This window comes from Loxodonta africana, chromosome 14 (genome assembly GCF_030014295.1).
Source record: "Loxodonta africana isolate mLoxAfr1 chromosome 14, mLoxAfr1.hap2, whole genome shotgun sequence".
NCBI lineage: Eukaryota > Metazoa > Chordata > Mammalia > Proboscidea > Elephantidae > Loxodonta > Loxodonta africana.
This window is the reverse complement of record NC_087355.1, coordinates 88,376,498-88,401,462: the sequence shown is the minus strand read 5'-3', so window position 1 is coordinate 88,401,462 and position 24,965 is coordinate 88,376,498. Positions and strand designations below refer to the sequence as shown.

General features: G+C 47.1%; 1 protein-coding gene across 1 annotated transcript; it reads right to left on the bottom strand.

Moving 5' to 3' along the window:
* Nucleotides 1-406: 406 nt before the first annotated feature.
* Nucleotides 407-8,428, bottom strand: CHRAC1 (chromatin accessibility complex subunit 1). The gene is made up of 3 exons (XM_064268120.1): nt 8,220-8,428; nt 5,761-5,887; nt 407-5,119 (listed from the first exon to the last, which is right to left on the bottom strand). Exons 1-3 carry the CDS (start codon nt 8,364-8,366, stop codon nt 4,995-4,997), a joined length of 399 nt encoding a protein of 132 aa, XP_064124190.1. The 5' UTR covers nt 8,367-8,428; the 3' UTR covers nt 407-4,994.
* Nucleotides 8,429-24,965: the final 16,537 nt, after the last annotated feature.

Sequence of the window (24,965 nt, the reverse complement as noted above, 5' to 3'; positions counted from 1 at the left end):
ACTTGATTTTATACCAGTTAAAAACTAGACATTAGGGATCTTTCCTTTAGTCTGTAGTTTTACCGTTTTCAAAAAATCTCTGAATTTTACAAGAGAACCAACATTCCTTAGTGGCAAAATTTTGAACATTGATTTGGGAGGCTTTCTGCTGCAGGATCTCAGAAAACTGGGGATGATTCCAGTTAACTGTCTTTCATTTTTAAATGTCCATCGGGTCGATACTTAAGCTATATTTTGTAAAGAGTAAATCATCCCTTAATATGCTGCGTATAAAGGTCAGCGTTGTTGCACTTTCTCCATAATAATAACGCCCTACAATTGGCTCACTAGGAAGCATTTTGTTTTTAACCTAACAAGAGTACTTTGGGGCAGGTGATGAAATTTATATAGGTACCTCAAGGACCTGAACATGCTGCATTTTGTTTCTTTACCTTTGACGTGTAGCTTTTTTTTTTTTTTGCTTTTATTATTTAGGTATATGCTCTTTGGACCCCAATAGACTGTTGAAAGAAAATTTAAAGTTACTCTTGTAGGAATATGGTATCCTTTTTTTTTTTTTTTTTTTAACTTAGCTGTAATATCTGGTTCAAAGGTTGCCCTATATTAGAATAACTCTACCCAAGTAGACCTGAGGCAAAGGATACTATGTTTATAACCAGACAACTTTCCCAATCCTTCCTGTTCATGCTGCTTCTGAATTCCTTTTTCCATATCATCAAGCGGTAAGATAACTTATTTCCTAAGTTCAAACTTTAGCAAGAATAATGGCATCTTATTGTTTTCAACACAGACCTCACAAAATTGCCATCTTGAATAAGTAGCATGATCCTAAAGGTATTGCTGATAGCAAGCAGCCCAACCAATCTGGTAGTTCGGAAGAGGTGATTTTCCCCTCTCCATTGCCCAGCGCTCCCCGCACCAGAATGGTGGGGGGAGTGGCCTTGATTTGACAAAAGATAAACTGGTGAAGAAAGCTAAAGGCTGAGACACTGAGCATCTACTGTCGTGTTTAAGCTTAGCTGGGTCCTTTCAGGTGTTTTACAGCTTACTAGGTTAAGTAGTTTGCACTATTTTTGCAATAAATTCATGGACACCCTAACAGTTACTTGTTTTGTTTCTTACTGTGTGTATATGAACTAATACTAAAGGTTTGGCATAGTGTTTTTTCACCTCCTTCCATAACCCATAACATGCACAGAACGCTGTAAATCGGATAAAATATGATGTGAATGATATTTTATAAAGTTATTTTGTATGGTTGTCAATTTTGTTTTGCCTCATAGTATGTCAGCAAAAAAAATAAATAAATAAAATTCCTCATATTTACAGCTGCCTCTTCCAAGGATCTCTAATTACTCACATGTTTATTTGGGCACTTCCTTCTGCACAGGTTAAGATTCCAGGTTTCCAAAGTGGGAGCTTGCCTTCAATGACAGAAGTCGACGGCCCACTTCTACAAACATTGGGCCTCTTCCATGTATACTCAACAGAGCTCAGCATACACTGGAGAATTTGGGGTTTGGGGGATGAAAACCACAGGAATGAGCTGGACAGGAGTGAGAACAGATGTGGTACCGTGGGGGACTGTCTAAAAGCCAGGGAGAAAGGATGCCCATAAAGCAGTTGACACCTGGTAACATGGAAAGCTCCATTTTTTGTTGAGCGTGGGACTCAGAGCTGACCACACCTGGGGGTCTCGCCTGCTGGGTGGCTGGCCCCCTCTGCCTGACTGGGTTTACCTTCCCACACTGCTCTGAAGTCCAGGCAGCCTCACTCTGACCCACTGTGTGCTGAAAGAATGCGTGGTGTTGGGAAGGAAAGGAGGGTTGGCTCAGTGCTGAAAGCCAGTAGGATGCACATCATTGCTAAAGCCGGCCAAGGTTTTATCCTAGTTTACAGCTATTTTTTGATTTTAGGAATAATACTGTTCATTACAGAAAATGTGAAAATTTTAGATAAACACAAAAAATTCCAATTATCTTTGATCACCACTGATAGGTACTCTTAACATTCTGGTATGTTTTGTTCCTCAGTCTTTTTATATTTACAAATTTACAAATTTGAGATTTTTTTTCCTTAATGTATCTGGGGGACCCTATACTTCTTTTAACTGTGGTAAGATGTAACACTGGGCCCTGTACTTATTTCTTAGTATCCAAAACCACAAACCATCTTTTGTGGCCCACTGGCCCTGTGGAATGCTAGTCAAACCGGGAGAAATGTACAGAAAGTGATGTGAGATCAAGAGAAACTCACACTGATCTGCAAGTAGGCCCTTACTTAACACGACCTCGCTGTCTCTTCACTGCTTCTCTAACATTTACTGGTCAGAAGTAGCTCACGATTGGGTTGGAAAGAACTGAATTCAGAAGCAGCGCGTGAGTTAGGAAAGGACTTCAGCCCCCTAACAGGGATGTACAGTGGCTGTTCATGCTCCACGCAGGATGGACAGACCCGCAGGAATGGAAAGTGAATTTAGGAAAATAGCAGGATCTAAAGGAGACTGAGATTAGTGTCGAGGGCCTCAAATGCCAAGTTAGGAACTGATCCCACAGACAATGGGGAGGCTCTGTACCCCGTTAAGCCGCATGGTACGAGGAGAATCCTATCTGGGACTTGAATCCTAGCCTCACCACTTCCTCGCTGCACCTTGCATTCATTCACTCCTTACCCGGAGCTCCATTCCCTTTGTGAAAGGTAGAAACATACTTTCTAAGTTGTGAGGATTTGATGAAAATGTACACAGTGCACAGAGAACAGCCCCCAGTGGCTACTAGAATTATCAGCTATCTTTAGCACTTCTGACCAGATTAATCTTGATAAAATCGTTTTGATAATCTGATTGCAGTATGCACAATGGTTAAGACTGAAGACGGCGAGAAAACCAGTTAGGAAGCTACCAGAGTAGTCCAGCACCTGGTTCAGGGAGGAACAAGAAGGCTAAGTACTCACGGCAGCTCGCGGACACTTCAGCCCATTAGGGTTTCTCCGGAGATTTCTTAAGCAACATTACATTACTGTCGGCCTAGGTACTGAGGCCAAGCACAGCATTTAAAAGATACACAGGAGATCTTTGTGACCTTGGGTTTGGTGAGGATTAGATACATGAAAAGCATGATCCTCAAAAGAAAAAAATAAACCAGACTTCTTCAAAGTTAAGAAGTTCTGCTCTTCAAAAAATGCTGTTCAAGAATGAAAAGACAAGCCATACCCTAGAATATGTGCAAATCAAGTATCTTGATTCAAGACTTGTATTCAGAATACATAAAACTCTCAAAGCTCAACAACAAAACAACCCAGTAAAAAGATGGGCTACAGACTGTGACACTCCACCAAAGAAGGTGTACAGAGAGAAGCAGCATTACGTTAGGGAAGTGCGAATCCAGGCCTCTAACTACCAGAGTGGCTAAAATGTGAAAAGAAACATACCAAGTGTTGCAAAGGACACAAAAGAACTGGAGCCCCTGTATGGTGCTAGTGGGAAGGCAAAATGGTATAGCCACTTGGAAAAGTTTGGCCGTTTGTAGGTATTCACCCAAGTGAAATGAAATCCTATATTCACACAAAAACCTGTACACAACCCAAGTAGGGAATTAACCGTTTACCTGGGGAGTGAATAAACGAGCAGCGTATCCACATGAGTGACTGTTACTTAGTAAGAAGGAGTGACCGCTGACACACACAGCAACATGCGTGAATCTCAAATGCATTGTGCCAAGTATTAAAGAAGCCAAACCCAAAGGCTACATCTCCAGTGCGGTGACATCCTGGAAATGGCAGAGGCTGGCTGGTAAGCTAGGCTCCGCAGGCCAAATCCAGCCCACTGTGGTTCTGTATGGCCTGTGAGCTAAGAATAGCTTTTAAATTTTTTAATGGTCGGAAAAAAATCAAAAGTATTTCATGACATGACAGTTACGCAAAATTCAAATTTCAGTATCCAGAAGTAAAATTTTGTTGGAACATAGCCACACTCATTCCTTTATCAGCTGTCCGTGGCAGCTTTCATCCTGAAAGCTGAGAGAAGCAGCTGCAACAGAGACCATACAGCCCACAAAGTCTCCAACACTGACGAGCTGACCCTTTACAGAAAATGTCTGCTGAGTGCTGCAAAGGGGCAGGGAGGGTTAAAGGGACAGCGTGAGGGAGTATTTGGGGAGATGACACAACTTCTGTGTATCGACAGTGGTGGAATAAAGAAAGGAAGAACGAGAAATATACTCAACACATGTTTTAAAGAAGAATATGCTTACGATAAGCTTGTGCAGAGGTAATATTTCTTTTTGTATTTGATAATTTTGACTTGGGATTTTTCTCTGGGAATAGGAGTTTTAGGACTCTTTGTTTCCAAACCTTACAAAGTTTTAGGTAGCAAGCACAGCACTACAGCAATAAAGGCCTTCAAAACTAGTTCCGTACAACAATGTACTGTGAAAATATATACAGATTTTAACAGAAAAGTATAATGTTTTACAGTTTAAAAAAAAAATGCAATAGTTGGACAAAGAGTAAAAAATGTTCCTGAAATACAAAAATTCAAATGTAACATACTACCCATAAACCACATATTTACCTAAAACTGGATCTAGTTGTTGACAAGACCTAACCTGGAAATATACACACATGAATTTACCCAGCTGATATTTAGAAACTCTTCAAAGTCTATTTGTAAATTACGACACTGAGCAAAGTCGTCTGCCTCTGCGGCTTCAAGCTGTAGCAGACCAACTGGCAGAGCCTGACTGTGTAGGCCGCTCGTCCTCAGTGACCTTCAACTGCAGTGTGGGCCTGAAAGAGGGGCTGCCCTGGGGTTACTTCCTGTTGGCTACTTATGGGGGAGCTGCCTTAGACGCTGTCTGAGCCAGGGGAGATGCCGTCTCCTCGGAAACTCTGAAGTGTGAAGAGACTGAAGTCACAGAGCTGTGCTTGCTTCAAAGCAATGCTGCCCATCCAGAAGGCCTTGCCAGGCTGATCGGTAAAGCACTTTGTCTGTACGTTTAGGATTCAGCTTCATCATCGTCACATTCATCATTGTTGTCGTTCTCTTCCTCATCTTCTTCCCTCTTCTCCTCTTTAAGCATTTTCAGGTATTTACTAGCTAAAATCTTCTTTGGTAATATATCTTAAAAACAGAAAACTTACATTAGCAATTGATTATGACAGACCATGAATACATCAATGCAAATTTCAAAATGAACTAGTTCCTGCTTTGACTTCTAGAATAGGTTCCAAAGACGACAAAATTCAGGTTATGCTTCGCAGGGAAATATCAGAGAATCTAGCACAGTCTCCTGACTAATGCTAAAGACCTGTTTCCACTGACTGCAAACCATGGTGCTGAGAAGGACTCTGAGCTACCCTGCCTGACGTGAGACCAGCCAGGCTGACACAGGGATAAACTTCAGCTCTCTTAGCTACGGCCCTGTTTCACTGAAGCAATGACTAGTTTCTCTGGTTCTGGGGCCAAGAGGAGCAGTCCTGAGTTTTCCCTTCGGTAGCAGGGTAGATCCTGACGGGGTGGATTGGCTGGGCTCACCTACCAGCCAGCCAAACATTCGTGTCTTGCTGACTTCATTATTGTTCTAGGTGATCCACATTACAAAACATATTCAAACAGAAAGAAAACTAAAAATGTCTTCCTGTGCCAGGTCATGGTAAACTTTGGCACCTAGAGAAGACAGCAAAATATCTAATTCAGGGAGAGCAGAACAGAAAACTCAGTACATTTACTAAGCATTTTTTACTCCCAATGTTTCAAAGTACCTGCAAGAAACTGAAAAGTTTCTGATTCCTCTGCAGTATTTGACAGATCACTGTACGTCAGAGCCTTCTTGTCTCTTCCACTGCCATGTTTGTAGGAGTAGGTGGCTAGATACTGAACAAAGAGTTCCTAAAACAGAATGAGAAAGTAAAATCAAAGCTATACGCTGAAAACTTAACACAGAACTTAATTTTTTTTGATTACATTAAGTTTAGACGACTGCAAATGATCTTGACTTCTCAAATTAAATTACAGGAAATCGCTGGGTCAGGGGAACATGAGGTCGTAAAGAAAGGCCACATCAAAGTTAGTGGGAAAGAGGCATTTCCCAGAGATTTTAGATTTCCAACTTACAAAAAGTATTTAAGACTACAAAAAAAAAAAAAAAAATGAATCATAAATGTTTAATGACCACTGTCTACACTAAGAACAAGAGGCCACTTAAAAATTCTATTAGGCTCAAGAACGAACATATTTCTACACTTCTACCGGAATGCAGGAAACCCTGGTGGCATGGTGGTTAAGAGCTATGCCTGCTAACCAAAAGGTCAGCAGTTTGAATCCACCAGGCGCTCCTCGGAAACCCTATGGGGCAGTTCTACTCTGTCCGATACGGTCACTACGAGTCAGAACCCACTCAAGGGCAATGGGTTTGATTTTTGGTTTGGTATTGGAACGTAGCGTTTCTAAGCAAGGCTTTGAACAGGTCTATTCCGCTTTGAACCCCTGCTGAGAATCTGCCTTCAGATATACTGAATCAGAATTTACAGTTTAACAAGATCCCCAGGTGATTGTTATGTATAATAAATGTTGAGGACCACTGCTCTACTAGTGGTTCTCAGAACTGGTTCTTAACCAGCAGCATTGGCATCGCCTGGGAACTTATTAAAAGTTCAAGTTCTTAGCAGAACTCCAAGGAAGGGTTTGAAGCTGTTTCTCGGGTGGCCCACCTAGAACTGTAATAACACCAATGACCTGAAGCTGAAATGTGGCCGTACTTCCAAGTTTGCCTCAACATCTTCTCTTTGCTGGGAACCGACACAGAATCCTCAGATTGACCTGGACTGAGCCTTTCTCCAAGCTTTTATACTTTATTAAATCCACCTGGCTCAGTTAGTAAGGCTTGAAAGAAGTGTCTGTGTATCTTCGTTCCTTAATACCAGCAGAATGAAATTATACAGGAAAACAAACGTCCGGGTATCAATGCTAAATGTTTTCCCGTGCTCTAAGAAAGCATGGCTCAAGCATAAAGCAGGCAAGATATGGGCGATCTCCATTTCCTTGGCTCTCGGGCAACATGTTGTAGGCACGCTGTGTAGTGTCAGCTTACACGACTCAAGTCTCAGACAAGGAAGAGTTCTGGCCTACTGCTATAAAGGCAGAATAAAACCCCACCTATTCTGCACCTGGAAACCCTGGTGGCGTAGTGGTTAAGTGCTATGGCTGCTAACCAAGAGGTCGGCAGTTCAAATCCGCCAGGCGCTCCTTGGAAACTCTATGGGGCAGTTCTACCCTGACCTATAGGGTCGCTATGAGTCGGAGTCGGGTTTGGCTTGGTTTGATTCTGCACCTAAGAAAGGTCTAGAACAAGTTATAAAGCGGTTCCCTAGAACTGAACGATGACTCGGGAAGTCTTGCCCAGGAGGCGGGGTGACATTCGCGGGCGCGGGCAGCTCCAGGGCGCGGGGCTCCGCGGCTGCCCGCTTCCTCCCGCTTCGGGCGGAGTGAGCGCTTTAAATGAGTCATCTTCACTCGCCTTCCTCCACCCGCACTCAGCCTCCGGGTCCGCAGCCACGGCACTTGCGGGAGGCCCACCCCGACGGCGAGAAAGGACGCCGCCGCTCTGGGGCCCCAGGACCTCGAGACAGAGCGGAGGCAAGAAAAAGGGAGGCCTGCGGCCCCCGGGCACCGGGCGCGGCCCCCGGGCACCGGGCGCGGCGGGAGAGGCCGAGAAAACCGAAGGAACGAGGGCGCAGAAACGCAGGACGCGGCGCCGTGGGCGAAGCGGGCAGACGCGCAAAGGAGGGCGGGAGGGGCTGGTGGGACTCCTGCCGCCACATGCTCGGCGCCGCGCAGTTAGCGGGCGCGCGGAAGGGACGCAGGACGTAAGGGGTGTGGCGCTGCGCAAGGGAGGGCGGGAGTGCAGCTGGACGCGAGAAGCAGAGCCCCGCGCACTCAGGGTGAGCGCGAGCCCGACGCTGAGCGCGAGGGGCGGGACGCTGGACGCGAGGGGCGGGCGGACGCGAGACGCCTTACGCGAGGGGCAGAGCGAAGCGCAAGTGGGCGGGGCCAGAGGGCGGGGCGACGCGGGAGGGCGCGCCGACGGCGCGCACGCGCGAGCCCGCGCAGGGGAGCGGCGGCGCGCGGGCCGAAGGGCACTGGGCAGTGCGGCGACGGCCGGGCGGGGCGCGACGGTTGAGGGCGGCTGCAACCCCGGCCCTCACTCCTCCCCCTGCCTCACCGTGGCCTTGGCCGTGAGCACCAGCGCCTCCTGGTTAATGCTGGACACCTCGGGGGAGCTCTTCATGATGACCCGGATGCGGGATAGAGGCAACGACACCAGCCGCTGCTCCCCGCCCTTCTCTTTGCCGACGACCACGTCCGCCATCTCTCCACCCCCTGCCCCGAGGGCGGCGGCCGCGGCGGGCCCAACCGCGAGCACGCCGCCGCCGACTCCCGCCGCGAGGCGGCCGGCAAACAAAGTTGGTGCCGGGGAGCCCGAGTCCCGCTGCCTCCTGGGAGTTGTAGTGTTCAGAGGCGCAGCCGCGAGCTGGGGCGGCCCTTCCGGAGGGGACTACCAGCCCCGTGGTGCCTTGCGTGCGCGCGCGACGTCCGGCGCATGCGCGAGACCTCTTGCGTCACTGGTGCGCGTCGACACCGTCACGTCAGCCTGTACTCGAGGCCCGCCACCTCCTGAGTCCTCCTTCCCTCTGCTCAGCCAGTAGAGTAGTGGAAAGGGCTGTCATCTGCGAGCGAGCGCCCTCTGTATGCCAGGCCCTGGGCTGAGCGCCGGAAATACTGGAGCCAGCCCAGTGCCTGACCCCGAGCAGTGCGCTGTCAGCCCAGCGGGAAGATAGACCCTCAACTGGGGTCCAGTGTCGTAGGTGCAGGGGTAAAATCCAGGAAACCCAAGGGCAGGTCTGGGTACTATTATAAGTACTCGAAAAATAGTTTAAACGGAAGAAAATAGTCTGATGGTTCCGAGAGGGAGGAGGGCAGGAAGGAGAGGGGTTTTCACTAATTAGAACTGTGACAACACACAATATAGGCGAGGTCAGCACAACTGGACTAAAGCAAAGAAGTTTCCTGAATAAACTGAACACTTCAAAGGCCAGCGTAGCAGAGGCAGGGGTTTGGGGACCGTGGTTTCAGGGGACAATTGGCATAACGAAAACTTTTAAGATAACATTCTGCATCCCACTTTGGAAAGTGGTGTCAGGGGTCTTAAATGCTAGCAAGCAGTCATCTAAGATGCATCAATTGGTCTCAACCCATCTGGAGCAAAGGAGAATGAAGAACACCAAAGTTACAAGGTAATTACAAGCCTAAGAGACAGAAAGGGCCACATAAACCAGAGACTACATCAGCCTGAGACCAGAAGAACTAGATGGTGCCCAGCTACAACCGATGACTGCCCTGACAGGGAACACAACAGAGAACCCCTGAGGGAGCAGGACAGCAGTGGGATGTAGACCTCAAATTCTCGTAAGAAGGCCAGACTTAATGGTCTGACTGAGATTATACGGACCCCAGACATAATGGTCCCCATACCTTCTGTTAGCCCGAGACAGGAACCATTCCCAAAGCAAACTCTTCAGATGAGGATTGGACTGGGTATGGGATAGAAAATGGTACTGGTGAAAAGTGAGTTTCTTGAATCAAGTAGACACATGAGACTATGTGGGCAGCTCCTGTCTGGAGAATAGATGAGAGCAGAGGGGCCAGAAACTGGCCAAATGGACATGAAAATAGAGAGTGGAGGGAAGAAGTGTGCTGTCTCATTAGAGGGAGAACAACTAGGTGTATATAGCAAGGTATATATAAATTTTTGTATGAGAGACTGACTTGATTTGTAAACTTTCACTTAAAGCACAATAAAAAAAAAAAAATAGGTGCCTAATCTGTGCTAGGAAACCCTGGTGGTATAGTGGTTAAGTGCTATGTCTGCTAAAACAAGAGGTCGGCTGTTCAAATCTGCCAGGCACTCCTTGGAAACTCTATGGGGCAGTTCTGCTCTGTCCTATACAGTTGCTATGAGTGGGAATCGACTCAACGGGAGTAGTTTTGGTTTTTGGTTAACCTGTGCTAAGGCTGGGAATTCTACAGTGAACAAAAAACGCTTTCCTGAAGCTTGCATTCTAGAGTAGAAAACGGGGTGGGGGGGGAGAAAAAAAGCAAATATACAGTATACTTTCTGGTAGTTGTAAATGCCATGAAGGGAAATAAAGCAATGTAAGAAAATAAAGTTAATCAGGGAGTACTTTTAAGCAAGTGGCAGGGGAGGGGATGGGCAGTGAAGCAAGAAAGCAAGCTCTGTTGATACCTGAGAAGCTCTTTCTGGGAGAGAGAACAGCAAATGCAAAGGCCCTGAGGCAAGCATTCTTAACCTTTTAGGGAATTTCAAAGAGCCCAGTGTGTGGAGTCAAGTGTGCTAGAGGATGTCTCAGAGGTAGCCAGGGGCTAGATCTTGTTGCCTTTTATTCTAAGAAAGATTCCACAGTCACATGATAAATTTCCATTGTCTATCAAACACTCAAGTCCTATGTAGAGCAGACAGTTGCATCTTCAGCCTTGAGTTAAGGCTGAAGAAGTGGATTTAGGAAGTGCCATCTGGCCGGTTTTCAACCCACAACGATCCCATGTGAAAGAGTAGAACTGCCCCGTATGGTTTCCTAGGCTGTAATCTTTATGGGAGCGGATTGCCAGGTCTTTATCCCATGGAGCCGCTTGCTGCATTCAAATCATCAACGTTTTGGTTAGCAGCTGAGCACTCAACCATTGAGCCACCAGGTGGTAGTTAAAGCCATGAGACTGGATGAAGTTAGGAGGAGAATGCGGCCAGAGCAGAGGGAGTTCTGAGGACTAGGAAACTCCACTATTTTGAGATCGGGTTGTTATTTTAGGTGCCCTGGAGTCGATTCAAACTCACAGTAACCCTATGGGACAGAGTCGAACTGCCCCATAGGATTTCCAAGGAGCAGCTGGTGGATTTGAACTGCCAACCTTTTGGTTAGCAGCCCCACTCTTAACCGCTACACCAGCAGGGCTCCATCCCTCCTCTTTTTTTTTTTAGGATGAGTAAATTGACAATTGGAGTGAGCAGGAATCTAAGCTCTTCAAATTACAATGTGTGTAACTCAAATTACAGCACCTTCATGACTGGGAAGAGAAGGAAAATCCAGCAAAGGAGGATGGGAAAAAGTGACCACTGAATATGTGGAAAACCAAGAGATGGTGATGTCCAAAAAGCCACGGGAAGAAATTTTTTATGAAAGGAGAAACTGAAACACTGGGTCAAGTGCTGGTGAGAGGTCAAGGATGCTGGCTGGACCTCACAGATGCCCCAGAGTAATGCCATTTATAGCCCTATAAGTCTTCATATCCCCCTCAGCCCTAATGACTTGCTGGGTACTGCATCACTAGAAGGCAAAGGCCAGCAGGGACAGTGTCTTCACCACTGTGACCCTGAGTCTGGCCCAAACATTGAGCACAGAATACATGCCAGGCCCTGCTAGGTACAGGGGCTGCAGCTGGTGAGCAAGACAGCCGTGGTCCCTGTGCTCCTAGAGCTTGCTATCAAGGACTGCACACACGCCTGCCTGTGTGGAGCAGACCTCAGGGTTTGCAGAGGCAGGAGCTGCTGCTTCAGCCCTGGATGTGGCCCTTAGAGAAGTCCTTCCCCTTCTCCCCCGTGGGAAAGCCCTTGGCATTCACAAGGAAGCTGATCAATTTCTAGAAACCGAGAACATCTCTGATGGTGAGCGTTGTGAAGAAAACCAGCACGAGAGTGACGAGGTAGCGGCTGGCTGGAGTGGGGGCCCTGGCTGCTAGAGATTTGGTCAAGGAAGATATTTCTGAAGCAGTCACCTTTGAGCCGAGACCCTAGTAATGAAAAGGAACTGGCCTTCCAAGGTGCAGAGGTGGGGATGCGTTCCCAGCAGGTGAAGTCACCGCTGGAAAGGTCCAGAACACAGGTGAGCCCACAAGAGCTCCTATTTTGAGAAGTAGGGAGGGGCAAAGAAGCAAATTTTCGGACTGAAAAGGAAGCAAATGTTCTTTTTTTTTTTTTTTTTAAAGCAACACGCTTCGAACCTAAGACAGTAGGTGAATTAAAGAGTATAATAATGCTGGGAAACTTGCCTGTGCTGGCAAAAGCACAGTGAGTGAGTATATCATTCTGTTGTCAGTTCTGTCATCCATAAGCTCACTTTATCTTTACTACGTCCCAGGAGGTGTTGTGTTTTGCACCATTCTTATCCTTCCGTGCTCCGTTCTCTATCTGTATCCCGGGATGCTAGAAGTTGTTAGCTACCCTTCCCAGAGTCCCTTGCCAGTGGTGTTGGTTGGGTTCTGCCAACGGCAGGCACTGGTGAGAGACTCAGGAGGAAGGAAGAAACATTGTTCATCTGATTCCCTGGAGACATTGGCAGCAGGGTGTCGACTGGGAGTTTTTGGGGAGCGCCACCAGCATAGGTGGGGGTTTGAGCAGCTTCACTGGGGATGGGCCCCTGGGTTTCTGCTCAGTAGCCGCAGCTTCTCCAGAAGTTCGGTGGTGAGTGTGTGGACTCCAGTCAGACACAGCACCTGCTCGCTCCCTGAAAGGGTAGCATCTCTTTCCTTTTGCTCAAAAGCACCATCCCCTTCTCTCTCAAAGCTCCCCCAGCTCTTCCAACATCCTTGTAACCAGCTCTTGGCATTATTAAATCTCTCTCAGCAACGTCTAGAGAAGTGTCTGCTTTTCCGATTGAACATTGAAACATATGTACTTGGTCCTGGGAGTGGTACTAGCAAACAGACTCACAAAAATAGGAATCTGGGAACGAATTGTGCTGGTACATACAGGTGGCCTCGCTGGCAAAGCACTCACTAGATCATCACCTGCCATTGCCTGGAATGGAGTGCCCGCTGAAGGCTAGGCTGCTGCACGTGACCGTCATGATGGGAAGGGCAAGACAAGGCTTGCGGGATGGCTGGCTGCTTCTGATTGCATTGGAGAGATGTCCAAAAGAAAATGAAAAGCTCAGGGCTTTACATTCTCAGGTCAAACGTGATCAGAGAATCAGCTCCTAGATTAAAAAAAAAAAAACATTACCCTTGAGTTGATTCCGACTCATAGTGACCCCTACAGGACAGAGTACAACTGCCCCATGGGGTTTCCAAGGAGTGGCTACTGGATTCAAACTGCCGACCTTTTGGTTAGCAGCCAAACGCTTAACCACTGCGCCACCAGGGCTCCAGAATGAGCATAGCTGGGGGGATACAGACAAATCTGAGACCGTTTAGACCCCTAGTCCCTCTGAGCTTCTTTGTCAGTGGAAGTAGCCTCTCTCATCTGAGATTGTTGCGATTAGTTGCTTCCACTCACGATGACCTTATGTCAAAGAGAGTGAAACTATCTTCATGATTCTTGGTGTATTTGAGTCCATCGTTGTGGCTATTGCTTCGATCCATCTTCTTGAGGGTTTCCCTCCTTTTCACTGACTGGCCTTCCCTCACTTGAAATCCTTTTAATGACCCCGCCTGGGGCGATATCTGGTAAGGGGTTGCTGAGTCTTTTCAAGACCTGCCCGTCACTAACTTCTGATGTGTGGTTTGAGCCGTAGCCCAGCCTGCAAAGTCTTTACACACAAGAAGAAGGATATCTGGTCATTTTATCAGCAGAAACTTGGAGAATATATAGGGAACACATTCCACTGGTGCAGTCCAGAGGGACAGGGCATGAGGTCGCATCAGCTAAACTGGAACTGACCCCGTGGCTGATTTACCAGAGATCCTGGGTGTGGTGGTGATAGCACTGACAGCCAGAGTGGCTCCAACGGTTGGCCTAGCTCAGCTGGTTTGCTGCATGGGTGGCTTTCTTTGCCTTTAGAGGCAATACATACCACGTGTGAGTGTGCCATTCTGACCTGCAAAGAAACAACACCCACTGCCATGGAGTCGATCCGGATTCATAGAGACTCTGTAGGACAGAGTAGAACTGCCCCACAGGGTTTCCAAGGCTGTAAATCTTTTCAGAAGCTGACTGCCACGTTATTCTCCCATGGAGCAGCTGGTGGGTTTGAACCACTGACTTCAGCTAGCAGCCAAGTGGGGCCCAGAGCAGGAAAGGGCCCTCCAGCAGATCTGGGCTGGAAGTACCTGCACTCAGGGTACGGCCCACAGAGCTAGTGCATTTGTGTCTGTTACTGGTCCCAATATGAGGGTCATGGCACAGACTCCCAGAGGTTTGGAGCAGATACCTTCTTCTGTAGATGGCTTCTCCACTTGAGAAACAGCTGCAGGTTTGCTGCTGCCCACTGGTAGAAACTAAATGCCTGACCAGAAGAACCCAAATGAGTATCTGAACCAAACATTCGGTGATCCACCAGACATAGACCACACACTGTCTTCAAGAGAAAGTTGATATATACGAAAACCTAAAAACCAAAGCCATTGCCCTTGGGTGGAATTCTGATTGATAGCAGCCCTGTAGATGTATACTAGATCAGTCTTACGGGTCTCTGGGTGGCGCAAGCGTTTCAGAGCCTGGCTACTAACCAGAAGGTTAGCAGGCTGAACCCACCCAGAGGCACCTCGGAAAGCAGTCCTGATGATCTGTTTCCCAAAAGGGTCACAGCTTTGAAAACCCTACAGAGCAGTTCTACTCTGCACTCGTGGGATCGCCATGAATGAGGATCGAGTCAATGCCAACTAAAAACGACAAAATCAGTCTTGAGCAGGTATCAGAAACACAAATAAGTCTCATGAGCGGGAGGCTCAGACGCTCATGGTACCTCCATAACTTCCTCTCCCACTCCCCACACTTGTGGCCCCTTGGGAGTGTCTGTAGGCAGAAGGCTGAAAAAGAAAAACGCAGAGCCAGTTAACGGCTTGTGTTGTAAACTTGCTGCACCAGCCGGAGGTGGATGGCTGCAGCATAGCATAGCAGCTTTCCTCCAGAGTGTGCCTAAAAGATAGAGGTGAAGGATTCTCTCCCAGCGACCACCTGGCTGGAGGAGACAAAGCCAAAGGTGTAGAGTCCACACCACTCAAGGATAGTGGCTAATAGTTTGATGTCCAAGAATTTGGAAAGAACAAGCCCGGAGATAAGACAGTTTGGGCAGGGGTATGCGGATGAGCCTCCCAGAATGGAAAGAGATGTGAGGGCTTTCGTATCCATGAGAATGTTCGCCAAAGGGACCTTTCTAGAGAGGAGGCCTTTCTTGAACAAGTGGCAGGATGCCCCATTTGAAGATGTCAGGCAGCCCCTTTTTCCCAGCTACCCTCTTGTGCCACGCGCACTGATTGATTACGGATTCATTATTCTTGTGTGGCCTTTGTAGCCAGGGCCTTGTAACTGTCACCCAGCTGATTGGGCGGGACTCTGTGATAAGATAATCCAAGGGGATTGATCAGTTTTGCCTTAAAAAGGGGGCCAATTCCAGAGCAGAAGAGGAGGAGTCCACCACCACCACCACCAAGGAAGGAAAGACCAGCAGGAGAGACCCAGCAGCAGGAGAGACCCAGCAGCAGGAGACTGTGCAGTAGGTTTCCTGGCCCACAGAGGTAGAAAGCTGAGTGCCTTTGGTCAGAGACGGGGCGCCAAGGAGAGGCATGCCTGCAGGCATGGCTGGGAAGAGGCTGTCCTGATGGAAGAACTGTATCCTGAGTGTTCTTGAGCCTGAATTGTAACTGTTAAATTTACGTCCCTAATAAACCCCATAATTGTGAGTACAGTCTGTGAGTTCTGTGTGGCCACTGCAATGAATTATCGAACCCAGTAGGGAGCGCCGTGGGAGAGATGGTTGGTGTTAGAATTGGTAGAGATGGCAGAGAGAGGAGGCTTGTCTGTCTAGCCTCCACCTCGTGTGAGTCAGCCTTGCACGTTGATCTCGGGTCTCCTTCCACCTTGTGGGGTAGGAGGGGTTCAGACACTGCCCCCGTGTCATTTTTGTACCACCCCAGGCTGCTCAGTCAGGCTTGTGTACAGAGCGGCATGGACACATCTGGAGCTGATGCAGGAAGGATGTCATCAAGGACTTTGGATCTTCTAGTTTCTGCTTTGACATTCTTGCCAGGTTGGTTTTAGTCCCTGGGCTTATTGCCTCAGGCTTGCAGAATGGCTGCTGCTACTGCAGACTTCACAGCTGCATTCAAAGAGAACAGGGGGAAGGGCACTAGGCCCAAAGCAGTCCTCATTAGGCCTTAAGGCTTCGTCTTTTTACAGAGGAAGGAAAGCTCTCCTTAGCAGCCTTCCCTACAGCTCACTTGTCAGATTTGGGTCATTTGCTCAGCCTTAGACCAGTCACTGGCCAAACGGAATGAGAAAACTAGCAATGGTTTACACTAATTAAGGTTTATCCCCAGGGGCTATCTTCCTGAGATCAAAGAATATCTGATCCCAACTGACTTTAATTGGGAGAGGAGGTGGGAGATGAGGCTTTAGGAAGGAGTGGTTATAGGTTAGGTCATTGCCAGAATCTGCCGAAGTTGTCAATGTTTAAACTTTTGGAGATTTCACATAAAAGTCGAGACTGAAGATTGGGGAGCAAGACAAGCTGATCTCGTATCACCTCATGGCAAAACTGGCCGCCCTCTTTAGACACAGGGCTCATCACTCTGTTGTCACCTGTCTGCTTCACCCGTTTCTGTTACCTCCTCTGCACCTCTGAGCATTGAAGTGTGTGACCTCTGACTCAGGACATTGCTTTAGGGCGCTCCACGTGCTTGTATGTTCCTCCCACTGGGCTAGCACAGTGCTGGGCACATGGAGGATTAAAAGCAGCCCATCCTAACAAGCCAAGCTATCATATGTTAGGAAGACCTGAGTCTGATTCTTACCCTGCTCTATCCTCCCCGTCTGCCTCTTGGTTTCCTCATCTGTAAAATGAAGGTAATAACATCTGCTCCCCAGGATCATTGAGAACCTTATATGGATTCCTTCAGGTAAAGCGCCAGATGAAACAACAGATGTCCTCTTCTCTTTCTCCCAAAAGGCAAAATAGTCTATGTTGAAATGAACTGGGGATGGAATCAGGAAGGAAGGTTTTAAGAGCTGAGGCCACGTCTTATTTGTATGCTTTGCACCGCTAGAAGTGCTTAATAAATATTTAATAATGATAATAATGGTCGTTTAGCTTGGTACATGATAATTATACAAATTGTAAAAAATATAATTATGCCAGGCTGTCATTACAGATAATGGCCTGAGCACAGGGCTAATGAGGGGCAAACCAGAGACCACCCTAGTGATGACAGTCGACAGGCAGGCGGCTGGCAGTGCTGCTGCGAAACTTCATGGGGGTGAGGGGTGGTGGAAGGAAGCAATCTGCTTTTCATGCCAAGTGTGAAGGGCCAAAGGGAGCAGTCAGCCACACTGCCCAGAGCCTGGTGGTCCAGGGTGGTGGAGCGGGACAGCCTGAGGGAGCTGTCAGCCACACTGCCCAGAGCCTGGTGGTCCAGGGTGGCGGAGCGGGACAGCCTGAGGGAGCTGTCAGCCACACTGCCCAGAGCCTGGTGGTCCAGGGTGGCGGAGCGGGACAGCCTGAGGGAGCTGTCAGCCACACTGCCCAGAGCCTGGTGGTCCAGGGTGGCGGAGCGGGACAGCCTGAGGGAGCTGTCAGCCACACTGCCCAGAGCCTGGTGGTCCAGGGTGGTGGAGCGGGACAGCCTGAGGGAGCTGTCAGCAGGAGACCTACAAGAGCAGGTACATGATTTTAACTGGGAGGTGTGGAAGCAGAGTCTGGAAAGCAGTTTGGCAGTTCTTGACAAGTTAAACGTCTACTCACCGTGTGTCCTTGTGAATGTGGCCTTGTTTGGAAATTGGGTCTTTGAAGATTTTATCAGTTAAATTAGTGAAGCTGTACCTGAGTAGGGTGGTTCCTAATCCTAATCCCTTCTGAGTAGTGTTTTATAAAAGAGAAGGAGGGAAACAGAAAGAGTCACATGGGGGTGAGAGGTGGGGAGGCAGGACAGGATATCTCTACAAGCCAAGGAACACCAAGAAAGGCACAGGGCTGCCAGAAAGGACCTCAGAAGAGACCAAGAAGGATCTCCCCCTAGAGCCACAGTGAGAGCACGGCCCTGCAAACACCCTGAACCCAGATGCCCAGCCTCCAGAACTGTGAGAGGATAAATGTCTATTCTTTTTTTATAATTTTTATTGTACTTTAAGTGGAAGTTTACAAATCAAGTCAGCCTCTCACACAAAAACTTATATACACCTTGCTACATACTCCCAATTACTCTCCCCCTAATGAGACAGCCTGCTCTCTCCCTCCACCCTCTTTTTTCATGTCCATTTTGCTAGCTTCTAACCCCCTCCACCCTCTCATCCCCCCTCCAGGGAGGAGATGCCAACATAGTCTCAAGTGTCCACCTGATCCCAGAAGCTCACTCCTCACCAGCATCCCTCTCCAACCCATTGTCCAGTCCAATCCGTGTCTGAAGAGTTGGCTTCAGGAAATTAATGTCTATTCTTTAAAGCCAGCCACTAAGAAGCCAAGACACCTTGTGACCCAGAAACTCCACTCCCAGGTGTTGACCCAAGAGAAATGAATATTTAGGTCCACATGAAGACTTGTGCTCGAGTGTTCATACAGGTTTCTTGATAACAGCTAGAAACTGCAAACACCCTGAATGTCCACCAACTGATGAACTGTGAAACAAACTGTGGCATGTCTACACAGTGGAATACTACTCAGTAACAAAAATAGAGCTACTGATAAAGCAGCGTGGAGAAACCCCAAAAGTACTATGCTCAGTGGTAGACGCCAGCCGCAGCAGGGTATGTTACTCCGTTTACATGAAATTCTAGACCAGGCTAATCTAGTTCACAGTGATGGAAAGCTTGGTCCTTGGTGGCCTGCGAGGGGTAGGGTTGGGGGGCTGACTGCAAAGGGGCGTGGCGGAAATGCACTGTATCTTTGGGGAGATGGAAATGTTCTGTGTCTTGATTGAGGTGGTGGTTACATGGATGTAGACATTTGTCAAAACTCATTAAACTGAACACTTATATTGTATGAAATTGTATCCCAATGAAGTCGATTTAAAAAGAGAAGGCACTGCCCCTGCTTGGTGGAGCCCGTGGGGATGAGAGCTGCTATTCAAGTCATGACTGAAATGCAGAGTCACCAGGAAGAAAAGGGACAGGAACTCTGAAGCCTCTCCCAGAGGGAGGGGGTGGGCAAGGCTCCCTGCAGAGGGCTGAGCGTAAGCAGGCATTAGTTTGGTGAGGGGGTGGGAGAGAACCTTTTAGGCCAAGGGAATGGCCTGTGCAGATGCTGAGCATAAAAACAAGGACCCTACATGGGTCTGTGAGCTCCTCATACTGTGGGGGCTTGCATGTTGCTGTGATGCTGGAAGCTATGCCACCGGTATTCACATTCCAGCAGGGTCACCCGTGGCGGACAGGGTTCAGCTGAGCTTCCAGACTAAGACAGACTAGAAAGAAGAACCTGGCAGTCTACTTCTGAAAAGAATTAGCCAGTGAAAACCTTATGAATAGCAGCTGAACATTGTCTGATATAGTGCTGGAAGATGAGCCCCCCAGGTTGGAAGGCATTCAAAAGATGACTGGGGAAGAGCTGCCTCCTCAAAGTAGAGTCAACCTTAATGATGTGGATGGAGTAAAGCTTTTGGGACCTTCATTTGCTGATGTGGCACGACTCAAAATGAGAAGAAACAGCCGTGAACATCCATTAATAACTGGAACATGGAATGTACGAAGCATGAATCCAGGAAAATTGGAAATCATCAAAAATGAAATGGAACACATAAACATCGATATCCTAGGCATTAGTGAGCTGAAATGGACTGGTACTGGCAATTTTGAATCAGACAATCATATGGTCTACTATGCTGGGAATGACAATTTGAAGAGGAATGGTGTTGCATTCTTTGTCCAGAAGAACATTTCAAGATCCTTCCTGAAGTACAAGGCTGTCAGTGATAGGATAATATCCATATGCCTACAAGGAAGACCAGTTAATACGACAATTATTCAAATTTATGCACCAACCACTAAGGACAAAGATAAAGAAGTTAAAGATTTTTACCAACTTCTGCAGGCTGATATTGATCAAACATGCAGTCGGGATGCATTGCAAATTACTGGTGATTGGAATGAGAAAGTTGGAGACAAAGAAGAATTGGCAGTTAGAAAATACGGCCTTGGTGATCGCAGGATAGAATTTTGCAAGGCCAATGTCATGGACTGAATTGTGTCCCCCCAAAATATGTGTCAGCTTGGCGAGGTCGTGATTCCCTTGTATGATTGTCTACCATTTTGCCTTCTGACGTGATTTCCCTATATATTGTAAATCCTATCACTATGATGTAATAAGATGGACTGGTGGCAATTATACTGATGAGGTTTACAAGATTAGGTAGTGTCTTAAGCCAATCTCTTTTGAGATATAAAAGGGAGGAGCAAGCAGAAAGACATGGGGACCTCATGCCACCAAGAAAGCAGTGCTGGGAGTAGAGCTCATCCTTTGGATCTGAGGTTCCTGCGCAGAGATGTCCGAGACCAAGGGGAGACTGATGACAAGGTTCTGACCTTCCTTCAAAACCGACAGAGAGAGCCTTCCCCTGGGGCCGGTGTCCTGAATTCGGACTTCTAGTCTACTAGACTGTGAGAGAATAAACTTCTGTTTGTTAAAGCCATCCACTTGTGATATTTCTGTTATAGCTGCACTAGATGACTAAGACAGAATTTGGTACCAAGAGAGTGGGGTGCTGCTCTAATATATACCTAAAATGTGAAGGTGGTTTTGAAACTGTGAATGGATAGAGTTAAGGCAACGGCAGAGGACCAGCAGCAGTAGAAAAGCAGCAGCAGCAGAGCCAGGAGACCAGCGTGGGACAGTTCTTGTCACAGAGCAAGACAGCTGAGTGCCTGTGCGCAGGAGGCTTCCTGGTGGAGTGGGGTGCCTCCAGGCATTTATCGGTGGAACTACAGGGCTTTGGAACACTTACCCCAGCAGGGCAGATGCAGGCGTGAGGCCCGAGGAGCCCAGAGGCCAAGAAACTAGGAGGCAGAAGCTGAAGAGACAACACAAGAAGCCGAGCTGCCTCAGTCTCAAAAGGTATGGCCATGACCTCTGGGGCTCCAAAGGGTGGAGCCATGGCCTCTGGCCTTTCTAAGGGTGGAGTTTCCACTCAGATGGACGAGGAGAATGGTGCATCTAAAGCCGAGGGGGCAGAGTTGCTGTCCCAGTGGGCCTGGAAGGCGGAGCTGAAGCCCAGAGCCTGGGGCCTCCACTCAGAATCTGTGAGTGTGGCCAATACCTAGAGTCTGGAGGCGGGGCCATTGTGTAAATTGTCTCAGAAAACAAAGGACTATTTTCAAAGCCTTGAGGGCCAATGTAACGTGTTCTGCTGCCTTGCTTGGTGCCTGTTCTGCCTTCTTTCCCTTCAGTTTCTCCCGTTTGCGATGGAAACGTCTAGCTTGTGCTTGTTCTGCCATTGGACCTTTGGAAGCAGTTGACTTGTATTCTAGATTTCACAGATGAGGGAGAATTTTTGGATTTTGGACTTGAAGTTGATTTAAGACTTCTGCTATAATATGATGGGGTGAATATGCTTCACATGTGGCAAGGACATGAATTTGGGGGTGGCCACAGGGTGGAATGTCATGGATTGAATTGTGTCCCCCCAAAATATCTGTCAGCTTGGCTAGGTCATGATTCCCTTATATGATTGCCTCTTCTGACATCCATTTTGGTCTTTTCTTTCTTTCCTGTCTTTTTAATGAACTCTTGCTTCATGTATGATGTCCTTGATGTCATTCCACAGCTCATCTGGTCTTTGGTCATTCGTGTTCAACGTGTCAAATCTATCCCTGAGCTGGTCTCTAAATTCAGGTGGGATATGCTCAAGGTCGTACTTTGATTTTTTTTTTTTTTTGATAAGGGGAGGGGAGAATAAGAATAGGGTTATTTATGTCAGAAATAAAACCTTTATGTCAAGTTTTTAAAATAAAGCTTTACGTCAGGTTTTTAAAAAATGATGTTTATACATAACTTATAACAGCATGGAAAATACTTTTGTTAAATGAAGAGAGAAGACTATGAAGTTTTATGCACACTGATTATAACCATATTAACTGAAAACCTAGGCTGGACAAAGTCTGAAAAGGCTTTTGGGAGACCTCCGTGAGTCTCTCAGGCTTTTATGTGTCTTGCATAAAAGCGTTGAATACCTTTCTACGAACTTTCCTTTCAAGGATGTTTGCAGAATGAACAAACCTTGAGATCAAGAGCATCTCTTTCTGGAGCCGAGGGCAGGTTCATTTATAGACCATTAGAAAAGACTGAGTTTCCTGAGCTCGGGACTCTGCAGCTGTGTCTGTCACAGGCCTACTGAGTGCACAGCATGTGTCTGGGCCCACTTCCACATCAGCCTTACGGATGGGGAGAGAGGGAAAGGTGGAAGGAGAATTGACGCAAACATGCAGCTCATGCTGTCTGCTGTGCTGTGAGTAATAAAATCTTTTGTCTCTGACCCAGGAATTTTGAGTCTTCTACCAGCATTCATGAAACTGGCAGGCAAATAGGGTAAGATCTCAGACCTTTAACAGAAATGCGCCAAATGTTAGCAGTGGTTGGGCTAAAATGATCGGGGACTTTAGTCTTTCTATTTTTTTTCTACTTTTTAGAATGTTTCATTCTTAATTAGAATATTTTGCTTTACAAATGGCAAAAGAGCCCTGGTGGTACAGTGGTTAAGCACTTGACTGCTAACATAAAGGTTGGAGGTTCAAACCTACGTAGTGGCTCTGTGGGAGGAAGACCTGGCAATCTACTTCCATAAAGATTAAAAAAAAAAAAAATTAGAAAACCCTATAGGGCAGTCCTATTCTGTTACATGGGGGTCACTATGAGCTGAAATCAACTCAGCAGCACCCAACAATGACAACAGCGGCAATATATACATTGTATATATATACATACATATATATGTTACATATTGAAATATATATATATATCCCTGCTATTCATAATGAAGATCAAAGACCACAGCCTTCAGTATGGATTACACCTCAACATAAAGAAAACAAAAATCCTCACAACTGGACCAACATCATGATAAACGGAGAAAAGATTGGAGTTGTCAAGGATTTCATTTTACTTGGATCCACAATCAACAGCCATGGAAGCAGCAGTCAAGAAATCAAAAGACGCATTGCATTGGGCAAATCTGCTGCAAAGGACCTCTTCAAAGTGTTGAAGAGCAAAGATGTCACCCTGAAGACTAAGGTGTGCCTGACCCAAGCCATGGTATTTTCAATCGCATCATATGCATGTGAAAGCTGGACAATGAATAAGGAAGACCGAAGAAGACTTGATGCCTTTGAATCTTGGTATTGGTGAAGAATATTGAGTAGACCATGGACTGCCAAAAGAATGAACAAATCTGACTTAGAAGTTCAACCAGAATGCTCCTTAGAAGCAAGGACGGCAAGACTGTGTCTTACATACTTTGGACATGTTAGGAGGGATCAGTCCCTGGAGAAGGACATCATGCTTGGCAGAGTACAGGGTCAGTGGAAAAGAGGAAGACCCTCAACAAGGTGGATTAACACAGTGGCTGCAACAATGAGCTCAAGCAGAACAACGATTGTGAGGATGGCGCAGGACCGGGCAGTGTTTTGTTCTGCTCTGCATAGCATTGCTATGAGTCGAAACCAACTCGACGGCACCTAACAACAACAACATATATCCCTAGCGGCACAGTGGTTAAGAGCTTCAAGCTGCTAACCAAAAGGTCGGTAGTTCGAATCGACCAGCTGTACCTTGGAAACCCTATGGGGCGGTTCTCTTCTGTCCTATGGTCGCTATGAGTCAGAATCGAGTCGAGAGCATTAGGTTTTACATATATACAAAGAGAAAAGAATCAGAGGTTCAGAGGTGCTCTTATGATGAGAAGGCTGCCAAGCACCATTCCAGCATTCTCAGTTCCGCCACGGCACAGCCATTTGTGAAATGCTGCCCGGTGGGTCCCCCAGTCTCCACATCAGAAGCATCCACCTCACCCGCTGTTGTTCATGTTCTGCACCTCCTGGGGTATGGTCCTGAACTTTCTGAGCCTCAGATGCCTCACCTGTAAGAGGAGAGTAACCACTGCACAGAGGGACATGGGTGGTGGGAAGCCCCTGCTCCAGTGCCTGGCAGTTGCTCTGTGCTCTGTGGATGCACCACACATGCCGCACCACTTCCAGAACAACGGTCCTCTCGTCAACCCCTTACCCCCATTTTACAGATGGCGATACCGAGGCTCAGAGCAGTCACACAGCTTGCCTAGAGTTATATAGAGAAGAGGCAAGGCCAAGATCAAATTAAGGTCTTGCAGACTCCAAAACCTGACTTCTTTTTACCACAATCCTACAACACAGGTGAATCTTCTGATCCTTCCGCCATCTTTCTCAGCTCACGAGCTATTCCGTTAACGTGGTTCTAAATACCCAGCATGGCACACTCCCTTCTCGTATCTGAACTGCAGCCATAAGGCTCACAGCACCATTACAGAAAGTTCTGGATATAAGAAAAAAGTCCATATTATTCTACTAGCCCAACCCTATGATTTTCATATTTGTAAGTTCCTGTTGAATTTTTACCATGTGCAGACATACTTTATCTGTCAAATCCTTGCTCTTTGTCCAGTCTGGCCTCCTGTTTTTTCATGTAACATTAAAGTATTTCTCTCATCCTTGTTAATGGTTCCTCGCTGTCCCCTAGACTGATGGGGGGAATACAGTCAATTGCTCGAGGCAGTTGTGTTAGGGTAGTGCGGTTACGGAATGTGATTCTTTCCCTCACTTATAGGTTTTTTTTTTTTTGGCAATGAGTATTTTATTTTTGTTGTTTATATTTTCTTTTTGTTTTAATTTTTTATTATACTTTAGATGAAGGTTTACAGAACAAACTACTCTCTCATTAAACAGTATGCATGTTGTTTTATGACATTGGTTAACAACCCCACGACATGTCAACACTCTTTCCTTCTT

Coding starts and splice junctions, on each gene's coding strand:
- CHRAC1 (XM_064268120.1), bottom strand. CDS start 8,366: ATGGCGGACGTGGTCGTCGGCAAAGAGAAGGGCGGGGAGCAGCGGCTG. Junction 5,888..8,219: donor TGCTCACGGCCAAGGCCACG/GTGAGGCAGGGG, acceptor ATTCTGTTTTAG/GAACTCTTTGTTCAGTATCT. Junction 5,120..5,760: donor AACTTTTCAGTTTCTTGCAG/GTACTTTGAAAC, acceptor TCTGTTTTTAAG/ATATATTACCAAAGAAGATT.